At 36.4% G+C, this 12,911-nt stretch overlaps 1 protein-coding gene across 2 annotated transcripts in view; it reads left to right on the top strand.

The window, feature by feature from the left end:
• The window catches only part of LOC113230754 (phospholipid phosphatase 2-like), a 135,283-nt gene extending 129,882 nt beyond the window's left edge, over positions 1–5,401 (top strand). For both annotated transcript variants that reach the window (XM_026464833.1, XM_026464834.1), the window contains exons 5-7: positions 3,029–3,155; positions 3,742–3,924; positions 4,554–5,401. In XM_026464833.1, coding sequence (XP_026320618.1) covers positions 3,029–3,155; positions 3,742–3,924; positions 4,554–4,685 — 442 coding nt within the window. In that variant the 3' untranslated portion in view covers positions 4,686–5,401. The remainder of the gene's footprint in view (positions 1–3,028; positions 3,156–3,741; positions 3,925–4,553) is intronic.
• Positions 5,402–12,911: the final 7,510 nt, after the last annotated feature.

The following is a 12,911-nucleotide window of genomic DNA, read 5'->3' as shown; positions in this document are numbered from 1 at the left end:
TAAGTTTACAGCTGAAGCCAAAACACTTATATGCTAATCAATATATAGTTAACTATATATACTCTGCTTTGGATTCTTAAAAATTCGTTGAGGAACAAAACAGCATATTTTAAGAATTCGTTTGAACTGTCATGGAATATGTCGGCACGTGACTGTTGTGTGAGCAATTGGCGAAGCAAAGAAGTCGCCCGAGCAGTAAGTGCCTGTGCACCACCGCAGGTGCGCAAGCGAAGCGTCACGAACAAGGGACGCACGCACCTCTGTAGTATAGCACCACCGCCACGCAAATATCGGTCAGGGACAAACAGACTCACCCGAGATACCATTCTCATGTTGTCAACCCCACCATTAAAAACAGCGTGTTAATGTATTATGAGCATTAGTTTACGCCTCAGTAATAAGCTGTCCAATCCAATCATTCAGTACACAAACATAGTAGGGAAAAGATACGGGTAAACATTGTACATCTTTTTATACGGAAATCTTGCAAACCTTTTCTGCACCTTCTCTATCATGTAACTAAATGTGGCTTCGCGAGGGTCCCACACTAGAGCTCCGAATTCCAATACACTGCGAACGTATGCGTTGTAAAGCATCAAAGCTACCCTGGAGTCGCTGAAAGGATAAGCTGTTCTCATAATAAACTCCAGTGTCCGGCTTACCTTTTTGCAAAATGCTATAATATGGTCTTTGAAAGTAAACTGCGAATTTAAAGTCAAACCAAGATCCCTAATCACCTCCACTCGATCAATCGCAGTATCGCCTATGCTATAAGAAGCAGCGTAAGTTTGTACTCTTGCGAAAGTGATAACCTTGCACTTGGATAAGTTGAACTGAAGGCGGTTGGTCCGTGCCCACTCCTCTACTGCAGAGTTGTCGTCCTGCAACTTATTGCTATCCTCAGGTCTTTTTACATCGATGTATAGCTTAACATCGTCAGCAAATAGTAAACATTTTGCGTACCGAACTACTGTAGGCAAATCATTGATCATCATCAGAAATTGTGTAGGACCCAGCGTACTCCCCTGACTAACTCCTGATAGAGTATAATAGAACTCAGAGCGACAGTCTGCAAATTGAACATATCGACTCCTATCTCTGAGGTAACTAGCAAAAAAGTTTAAGAGTTTAGAGTTAAATCCAAATTCAGCAAAATTTTGAAAGTAGGATATCATTGTCTACTAAATCGAATGCTTTTTTAAAGTCGAAGTACACAGTGTCTACTTGGGATTTATCATCTAATTTTGATAATATGTAATCTGCGAAATTTATATGATTGGTTGTAGTGGATCTCGAAGATCGAAAACCATGCTGGCAGTCAATGAGCAATGGATTAATTTGTCGTTTTAGGCGTGAATCAATGATACTTTCAAACACCTTTCCGAACACTGAAAGAGCCGCAATTGGTCTGTATGATATAATATCTACGTTGGAAGTTTCCTTGGGTATTGGTGTTACTCTTGACCCTTTCCACGCTTGGGGGTAGTGGGAGTTTTTAGAGCAGTGTTATACAAATGCTATAGCGGAACCTCAAGAACAGAGATACAATCTTTGACCATGAAAGGCGGTATAAAGTCGGGCCCAGGAGAAGAATGGGTATTTAATTTCCCAACGGAACGACGAATATCTGAGACAGTTAATTTGTCTATAGTAATATAGATACGACGTCGACGCACCACCGGATTTTGCAGCCTTTTCCGCATTGAGTTCAGGCATGCGGTCCAAGAATACGGAGCTGAAATGTTTCGCAAATGCAGTAACTGCGTCCTGCCCCGAAACGATGTTTCCCTCATAGTTATATTCAGTTGTGTGCCGTCGATCATTTTTTCTGTTTTTAACATATTGTCAGAAGGCTGCGGGGTCTCTAGCTATTCTTGACATGATCGCTACTCTAGAAAAGTTCGCTCCATCCGCTATCACCTCTCATGCGCGGCCAAATGCCACTTACGCTTCCTGATTTTGCGGGCTATGTCGCTTACTTTAATTCTCTGACGTATGACTTCATTAGGAATTCAGTCCGTCTGAGAAACTCCATGAAATTACTTTATTATCGTATAAAATATGTAGAATAATTTCCAAGGTAATTGCAATAGTGAAATCCGCGTCGTATTTATTTAAGATTGTTTTGATTCAAAATTGTACCATGACGCAGGTGAAAGGATATTAGTTGTCACCGCTACGCCATGGTGATATAAGGTAGTAGTAATAAATGAGTCATTGGTTGGTAGATGACTGGTTATAATTTTGGTTAAGAAACTTATTTATACGTACGTGCGTCTTTATGCTGATTTATAGTGTAAGGTCGTTACTTTTGCTTGCACTAAGATGTGAAGTGTGTGAGTATGTGAGAGTGTGTGTGTGTTTCTGCGTGGATGTGGGTGTTTGTGTGAATAAGTGTCAGTGAGCTATGTGTGTCGTATGTTAAAATCGAGAATACGATGATTGGAATATATTGTATACACCATGGATATAGTATACACCAAGGTATATAGATGAGAGTTTGACATTCTGGAACGTCTAATGGCTGCTACAAAAATAATGTGCCTGACCATTATATTACCTGGTCTCAAACTTGCAACGGAATTCACTTCGGGGCAGCATCCAGAACACCTAGATTAAAACCAATTTAGAAAAACTCATATTCCAAATTAGTCTTAAGGGGAATCGAACCCGGTACCCCGTTGTCGGCAGAGGTCATCTTTAATTTATGAATTGATTAATATTTTTAAACTTTCTTGCTCATTAACATTGAACCAATAGCCACACAATGTGGTTATGTTTTGTATAAAGGTGTACACCTATTGTAAATATCGGCTTATAAATCAATTTTGTAATACTCGCAGCTCATTTGATCCACACTCAATCTGTATGTCGTTTTGTTGGACATTGTCCAAGTTTACGGATATTTGTATATTGAATAAAAAATAAAACATTAAATGTAAGGAAAAAAAATCAGCTTTTTTCGCGTCTTTTAACCGTATGTTTTCATTTTTTTGAAATTCATTTAATAACTTTTCTACGTCAACAGGTCGGTTTTCATAACGACGTACAAGTGCCTATCTTCGAAGTATTCCCGCTACCTCCAGATTGATTCAAGCCGAAGCTTCCCGTCTGCGCACGCCGCGCTTTCAGTACACTGTGGCTTATTTCTTGCAGTAAGTTTAAATGTGCATTATTTATTTAAAAGATTATAGTAATTCGTATTCCCTGTATTATTAGTTAGCTCGACGATATATATATACTACTCATCTTAACCTACGGTGCACGAACAGTCGACAGAGATTTTTTTATGATATCAATTGATGTGATGAATAAGTTGTGCACCTGGCGGTAAGCGACAGGATATTTAAGCTTGTATTGAATTATATAAAATAAAATAAAATAGACAGTATGATATATAGATGTGATATATATATCATACTCTCTATTTTATCACTATTCCAAAATGCATGTGTCCATTGGATACACTACAGAAGTGTTTTTTTTCCCACGACTAGGCGTGTAACTTACCATCAAGCGCACGGCTTGCCCGTCCCGTCACTGATATTATAAAAAAAGCTGACTAGAGATGTCCTCTAATATTGTAACTTTTAAGTTTTTATTGATTGTTTGACGACCATGATATTTAATTATTGTAAAAAAAATGTCATGGTGGTCAAACATCATGACATTCAATAAAAGTTTAAAAATTACGTTGTTTTGCTTTTAATTTCACAGTTTTAATCCTAAATCTTTCCACAGTGGTACCTCCAGCGGCGAGCGTTCAGTTGGCATAACCGATCAGTACTTGCGGTTCCGCTAATTCAAACAATTTGCCTGATTTACGCCGCCGTCTGCTCACTCACGAGGGTCACGGACCACCGACACCATTGGTGGGACGTGCTGGTTGGAGCAATGGCTGGTTTTGTCAGTGTTTCATACACGGTAAGTAACAGCTTTGTCAACCCGTTCCTCTCCCGTCGTAATACTATTAGATTTAGGACAATGTATTTTTCCATTTAACATTCCACACCTCAGCGAATTGATGAAACATCGACAATATATGGGTAATCCTTCATCCACATCTTGACGACCGGTGACCGAAATGAACGGTTGAGATACCATGTAATATCTTCTCATAAAGTTTATACTGGATGAAAATTAAATGGATGTACGGACGATTGTGGAATTTTTACACTCTTATATCAACATTCCACCAATCTGCTCGAACTCCTCTTTCTTGGTACGTACAGCTAGAATCTAAAATTCTTTGACTGCTGATTTGTTCACCGATAAATATTATAATAATAAAATGCCAGAGAACCACATCAATAGCCTGGTCTCAAACTAGGGAAATTCCAGTACTATGAGTATCCACTCTGGGGTACTGCCCGGAACAACCAGCGCAGAACCAATTCAGAATGGTCAATTTCACAAATTGGTCTTACCGGCAATCGAACCCGAGACCTCCTCATCCAGCGTCCACAGTGCAGAACCGTTGAGCCACCGAGATCGTTATTATTAACGAGATAGTGATTTATAAACCACGTCTAAATAAATAAATTTATTTCCAGGTTTTAGTTCTTTGCAAGAATTTCTCCCAGCCGACCGTAGTAAGCACCAGCGATCTGTCCAGCAGTGACGGGAACAACCAACAATCCGTGCGACATCTGCTCTCCAGCAGGACACATGTACTCAGACCCTAGCCCGAGGCTGTGTAAGCAAATGCTTACAGGGAGTAAAACAATTGTAAATGTGATGCTTGCTGAATGAGAAATCATCATCAGATCACTTGCCTGGCTTACTTGGAAGTTTAGAAATATATGAGCTCTTTCAGAGGCTTTAAACTATTTTAAAAAAATGTTTAAAAGCTTTCATGCCTGTTGCATTTGACTGTTATGTTTAAAATTGAAAAAAAAAGTTATTTTTTTTCCCATACAAATCCCCATTAAACGTTCTAGAATACATCTGATCAATTGTCCTAATTAGATCATGAAGAATGACTTGGCTATGAGTACTCATAATTTTCTTAAAAATCGAAGTGAGAAGGAGTTTGCAAGTGAAGAGACTTTAAGTGCTAGTTTTAATGTTTGTTTAATGTTTGATGTTCAAATAGAATAGTAGTCGATGTTCAAAGGGTAGTTCTCACGGTTTAGCCGTTTTTTGTGTATAGCGGCTTATAATAAATACAAAAAATATGTGCACATTTCTGTAAAAAGGTGTTTTAGAATGTAAGTATAATGCCCAGTATTTTTAAACTCAATATTCCACTACAGTACCTCCCGGCACGCTAATTTGGCCGTTTTGACAGATTACAATAGTGAGGTGAAGTCTCAATTAATTCTCGAAAAAAATATAATCAAATGCAAGTCACATCTATAACTTTTTAGATTTATAACTAGTATTGCAAGGGTAGCAGATTAAAAAGTTTTAACCTTTTAAACTTTATATTGAATTGGTATTCAATATTTTTTTTATGTGAAATTGCTCCACTAGTTTGTTATAATTATTTATACAAAATTCGAACTGAGAAAAATTTTTTTCGATCCGACTGGATTCGAACCGACGTCTTCTAGCATACCGTGTTACCGTGTACCGCTTTACCAACTAAAACTAGTGGAGTAATTTCACATAAAAAAAAAATTAATATCAATTCAATGAAAATTTAAATACAGTGAACAGCGACATCTCTAGCCAGGGCTGGTAGCTGTAAAGGTATCTAACTGGGCAACGAAATACTTAAGATTTCTCATAGATGGCGCTACGGCTAAAAAGTCGTTGCAAAACCATATACAAAAACACGACAAGAAACACATAGAAAAATTGGTGAGTTTCGCTGGTTGGTTCCGTTGTTTAGTTGGTATAGCGTCTGGCACGGTATGCTAGAAGACGTCGGTTCGAATCCGGCCGGATCGAAGGAATTTTTTCTCAGTGTTCGATCTTTGTATTAATAATTATAACAAACTATTGGAGTAATTTCACACAAAATAATTGAATATCAATTCTATAAACAGTTCACTCAGTATATTTTAATGAACCAAAGCAACGTCAATTTGCATTGAGCTTTGACGCGAATTTGCCGGAGGTAGAAGTTGCGCTGGCCAGCAATCATAGGATTAAAAGTGACGATTAAAATTTCTAATTTCGAAAAACAAATGCCGAGTTGTGTCGTAAAATACATTCCATAAATTTTACTGCACGTCACTATTGACTACAATGTACAGTAATTGTTTCCTTCAACGTAGCTATGAATTAATACGAAACTTGATGAGCGGATAAACGTCAAAACGGCCATCATAGCGTAATGGTACTTTAGAAAATTAAGTATCGAACCACACAGAAAACATCAGCACCATAAACATTAAATCGCGGTGCTGACCTGACGAATAGTGAGGTGTGACCCTAAGTTCACCCGTCATACCCAACTTATTGATTTACGAAGTAATATTATTTTTCAGTGATTGCTTTTCTTTGAATTGGTACCGAATTGAAAATTGGACAAAATTAATTAGATATTTGGATTTTTTACGAAAATTTACAATGACAGTATAAAAATCTATTTATAATTGTAAATAGGTAACATTAATTCTTTTAAACTACTAAATAAAAGAAATATTTTCCAGGCACCCTATATACCGCTTTAGACTTTTACCTTTAATGTTCATTTGAATCTTTAACTGGCATATTCAAAGTTACAAGGACATCTAAACGACATTTACTGTTAAAGAGAGAGACAGACGCACTGAACTTAGATTTAGTTTAGTTTTAATTCATCCCAATAGAGGCGATTATATTTGTTTGTAAACTTTGCAATATGTTGTGAAAATACCAGTGAATTAAAAAAATGTTAATGTGTATAGTTAATGTTTGACAGGTAAGACATAAACCCATAACGAGTTGCGAAAGATAAAAATAACTATTCTTTTTTTGAAAGTACATAAACATCTTTAATAAACGTCGATACTATAACAGAATTCAAAATATATGTATTTGACATACATACAGTGGGACAAAAAAAAAACAAATTAATAATGAAACTCAATTTTCAAATGGGTCTGGGCTACAAAGTACTATGAAATATGTAACCCTCGCTGAAGCAATAGAACCCATTATCATAGTGTTTGTCCAGGGAGGCACTACCACCTTACGTGTTTCTGCCGCCAACCAGCAACTTGTATTTCAGATAGGTAACAGTGCCTTTGTCTGATTTTTACAACTGAAAACTATGAGTGGAGTAAGAAAAAAAGAATTTTGCCATAACATGTAATTTGCGCATGCACATCTGCACGAAAACAACTGTAAAATTGTATTAAAAATCGTTATATGCACCAATTAAAAGATTTTTATTGTCCTACTTAACTACGTCAGAACATCGAAAACCATAGAGATACGAGAAGGCTGGTAATTCCATATTTTAAATTTGGATTCTGTAGTAACTTGTCAGCTGTTTATTTTATTTATAACAGTGCGTAATCATATACTCCATTGCAAGCAAACTATATAAAGTCATTGTTCTACTTAACTATCTACTAAAAGTTTATTGAATATAAAGTAAAGAAATTAAAAAAAATCGTATGTACAAAGGCAATATATCAATAATTAATATAACATATTCGTGGTGCTTGAAGACGGTACAACAATTTTACATAAAAAAAATGAGAAAAAATTCTAAGACAATTATCTTTCTCATGTCGAATAAAGAGTACGTTTTTTGCAGCACCGTGTATGAACCCACGACAGTATTCGCTGTATAGTACCTGTCTAGTCGTAAGTGTAATTAGTTTAATTATAATTTTAAAATGTAACAAATAAACGGACCCACCAATAAAGTTTATGGAAAAATAATTTATAATTTATTCGATTAATTTTATTTTTTTTACTGCAAAAACGTGAAACCCTGTGACTACTAAGTATACAGTTCGAAAAAATCCAACTGTACTTTCACTTGCAATCGATCACATCAAGAACCTGCTAAAGGAACACAATAACTGGGGTTTCTTGTTTTTCATCTAAATATCATCATTAGATAGGTAACAAGTCTAGAACCATTTTAATCGAAGATGAGTAATATTTGTCTCAGTAGTTTTAGGACATTTTTTGCATTAATCTGTTCGGGTATCGTCACGTATTCAATACCGATATGTGGTCACTTTCTCGTGGCGCTATAAAAGAAATATTTTCCTGGCACCCCCTATATACCGCTTTAGACTTTTTTACCTTTCCATTGACGATGTGTTAAAATTTTGACATGCAATAAACTTGAACCTTTAGAATGATGATTTACTTGTCAAAACCATTGGCTATCTGCCTACCGAAGCATAAAGTTCGTTAATTGTCAAAATTTTAATTGTTATTAAATCCAGAATTCCACATTACTGTTACCAATATTGTAAAATAATTTTATTTATTTATGACACCGTATTAAACATAACATTCCTTCGCATTTAGTACTATTTTAGATCTAGATACATTTTAAACCTAAATCTAGAATTTCTTGTTGTAAATATTTGTACCTAGATTTAGATTGTTCTGCCTATGTCTGAAATAAATGACTAGATAATTTTTACTATGGTTTTATTTTAAAACATTAGAGACACTAAATTTTATTGAATATCATTATGTTTTTTACTGCAATGATATACATATTTTTTGTGAAAATGCTTGACTTGTTTTTTGTTATTGTTGATCTTCTTCTTCTTATCGTATCGATAGCAGACAACATTATCGAAATTATTAACCAGAACTTCGAGTGGTTATACGACTTTTAGCAGCGATGCAAACGCGCGTTCATGAAACGCGCGATTGCATCGCTACACTTACGATTTATAGCCGACTGCATCGATGTGAACGCGCGACTGCATCGCTACACTTGCGATTTATAATAATAATAACGCACACTCAACACAGCCCCGTATTAGGGAAACCCTATGTCGCGGGTGCCATGGACACACACTTAGACAACCACAAATTACACCCAAACTCACGAAAGAAATACATGTAGGCGATACAAATGTTTCTCCCGGCCCGGGAATCGAACCTGGGACCTCTGCGTGACAGTCCGGCATGGTAACCGTTTGGTCACGGAGGCAGTATAGGCGATTGCATCGATGCAAATTCGCGATTGCATGGATACAAACGCGCGATTGCATCGCGTTTGCATCGCTGCTAAAACTCGCCGTTTGTAACAGCTCTTAGCCACGCTGTTTCGCCACAAATATGGAATATGCCATCGTGGTGATGGATTTACCAATCGGCGTAAGTTACTCGCGAATTGTTGCCCAAGATACGCCAGACGTACTATTTGTACGCCATTGCTGGGAGGCTCCTTTCGTGCACCCCAATTATTATAATATTTATGTATTCTTTATTGCACCAAATAAATACAACAGATGTTGAGCAAAGGTGGACTTATCTCTAATAGATATCTCTTCCAGCCAACCCAGGACAGTGAGAGCTAAGGATATAAGCGGGCAACAGCGTGAAAGAGGAAATGAGAAAGATATATAATAAACTTAAGCGAACAGGCGCGTTTGCGACGCATTCGCCAGACCTGCACGCACCATTACTATTATTAATTATAATACTTAGTGTATGTTATGATTAATTATAATACTTAGTGTATTATAATTAATCATAATAAATAGCATCAATATACATACACATAAATATATAAACATAGGTACGCATGCATAAATAAATATGTAAATAAACAATAAGATTACAAAGGGAGTTCAAGCAAGAAAGTGCGCTGTCAACCTTTTCTTGAAAAAAAGCAATCGACAGTGTAGACTGGATATGGGAGAAGAGTCTGATCCACAACTGCTCTGCACGAAAAGAAGATTAGTTAAATAAACTCAGTACAGAGTACTAAAAAATCGACCTCAAAAGCCATTCATCCTCTAATTTGCCACCCTTGTATTGGGACTATTTCTCTTTTCTCTTTCAAACAAAAAAAGAATCATCAAAATCGGTTCACAAATACATAACAAAGTAAAATACACACAAAAATATATACAATCAAATTGAGAACCTCCTCCATTTTTTGAAGTCGGTTAAAAAGAAATTTATTTTATAGCTAGGACGAACGAGCATCTTATGCACGTACGCCTTGTGCGGGTGGAAGGGGGTAGCAGCTGGAACTGGGAACGAAGGTAGAAAGGGGAATAATAAATGTAGGCCATACAAATATTTCCCCCGGCCCGGGAATCGTACCCGGGACCTCTACGTGGCAGAGCAGCATAGTAACCGTTCGGTCACGGAGACAGTTATGTATAGGCCGCACGACTTGCTCGATTGCTTTATAAAAGATAATAAAAAAACCCCGAGTGGCAGCCAAAGACATGCTCGGTTTCATAACCAAGACGCCCCTTATACAATTTGAGGCTAAGGCTAATTTTCACTACAACATTTAGTACGAACCATGCGGCCACAAAATGTGTAATATGAGTCAAACTTCCAACAAATTACCTTGAAAATGTCGTGGCGGAAACAAAGGGATTCCATACAGGTCAAAATGCTAAGTATTCGCCGTTGCAATTCAATGCAGCTGGCATTCAGGGAACATTTCACATTTCAAGAGAGCTTAACTACTCTCAGAGTAATTTTTTTATGAAAAATAGTGAGAGGAATAAAAATAAAGTAGCTGTTTGACAGTCCTCTACACAAAGTTTATGAAGCAATGTATCGTATGTAGATATGCTTCTTTAATAAGATTACGGTAGATATTCAAATTTTACCATTTACGAGGTTTAAAACTTCTTTCAGTAGGAGTAGAGCTTCTTATTTATTTCTGCCGCTAAGCAGTAATGTGAGCATTACTGCGTTCCGGTTTTGAAGGGTAAGGGTGCTGGTGAAATTACAGGCACATGGAACTTGTCAACTTATGTCTCTGGGTGACGGGCACAGTGGCAGTGCCCCTTACATCGGTAATCTATCACAAACTCGATTATTTTTCCGAAATAACGTTTGTTTGAATTTTCATTACACCGAAAACCGAATTATAACGAAACCGTTGTTCTTTCAGGATATGTTGGATGTTTTGTCGCAAAGAGACGATTAGGTTCAGAGGAAAAAACATTTTCCTCTTTACTGTCGATGTTAAAAATTACTTTCGAGGTTATGAAAATTCGAGCAAACGTAATTTCTGGAAAATGTCATTTCAGACTACGGATAGGTAACCCTTAGATCTTTGCAATTTAAAGCTCTGAGTGATAACACAGCATGACTTATTCGTTCCGTCACATGGTATTATAAAACAAAATCTAAAAAAGTAGTGAAACAAGAATTTTATATAAAAAGTTTATTACAGACAATAATCCGTTTTAGTGACCCGTTTAGCACTTGCAGGTATTCTCGATCTAAGATGATTGAAATAAATATTGTAAATGATAAATGTATTCAAATGTGTATATTTACAAAGACAATCTCTAGAGTCTCTCTTGCTCATTCGTCTCAGGGGAATGTACCACGAATGAGCAGTAGAGTTTAATCAATATGACGATTTCCAGTTTCAAGTGTAATTTGCGTACCTGTGAAATAAAGATGGTTTGAGTTTGACAATCTATGAGACGATTGGTATGTGTGTTGAAAATATTTATTTTACTTCCCCAAAAAACTTACTTCAAGCTCGTACATTTATACTTCGTGTGTTCATAAGTTTTAAAACGAAGTAAAGTTATATAAAAATTTTATATTTTTAACCAACTTCAAAAAAGAAAGGTTCTGAATTCGATTGTACTTTATTTGTGTGTATGTTTTGTTTGTGTGTAAGCATTTGTGAACCGATTTTGATGATTCTTTTTTGTTGGGAAGAGGGTACCTCAGTATTGGTTCCATTTAAATTTGAAGAAAATATTCCACCTCTAAGGGTGGCAAACTAGGGGATGAATTCCGGTAATCGATTTCAATAAAACTTAGCAAATGATGTTGTAACTCCACGAACTTTTGAAGTAGGTTCTTTTTAACCGACTTCAAAAAAGGAGGAGGTTTTCAATTCGACTGTATGTTCTTTTTTTGTTTTTTTTTGTATGTATGTTACGCGATAACTCCGGTATTTGTGAACCGATTTTCATGATTCTTTTTTTGTTGGAAAGGGGGTACTTCCATAGTGGTCCCATTTCATTTTGAAGAAAATCATCCACTTCAAAGGGTGGCTGTTCACGCATGAATATTCATTTTTATAAATAGCGCCTAACTTTAATTTAGGAGCAATTACTTTTAGTTCATTTTGCTATTTCTCCAATTCAAGGCGTTTTTCTCTCGACATACTTTGAGTAGTGTCGTAGTGAGAACCTATTTTTATTATCTCCAGTATCAAGTCCTGTATAATGGCGAACTAGGGGATATTTCAATGAAACTTAGCAAATAGACGTAATTTCACGTACTTTTGAGGTCGGTTTTTTTAGTACTCTGTACTGAGATTATTATTAAACAAGTATTGAAATTTGCAGATAATTTTAAGTAGATAATAACCAATTACTACAAGCAATCACTACACAACGATCGCCTCTATTCCTAACACAAGCTCTTAGACGTTCTGACTTCTGGATCACGGCACCAATCTTCTCCAGTGGGATTGGGTTCGATTCTTTGACGAGGGCTCGCTTTAAAGAAAGAATAGTCAAGTGAGTTAATATCAGAACTGGAGGGTGGCCATTCTTCCCGCCGCAATTAAACTGTTTTATTAGTTTGTCAAAAATAAAAAGCCTAAATTCCAAGCCGCCGTGTTACATAACTTTCGTTAAAACCTTCATCGATAAGAGTGACTTTACTAGCTACTATAGTGTTGTCCATATCGTAATGAAACTTATTTAAGTAAACGCTATTCTTGTGCAGTACTTCTATTAATCAACAAACACAAAATTGCATCAATGCAATCGCTTATAAATCACCAGTGTAATTTTGCAATCGCGCGTTTGTATCGACGCAGTCGC

Source organism: Hyposmocoma kahamanoa, unplaced genomic scaffold (genome assembly GCF_003589595.1).
Source record: "Hyposmocoma kahamanoa isolate Upper Pololo Valley unplaced genomic scaffold, ASM358959v1 64, whole genome shotgun sequence".
Lineage (NCBI taxonomy): Eukaryota > Metazoa > Arthropoda > Insecta > Lepidoptera > Cosmopterigidae > Hyposmocoma > Hyposmocoma kahamanoa.
Note: the sequence above shows the minus strand (reverse complement) of the source record. Positions and strands in the feature narration are given on the sequence as shown.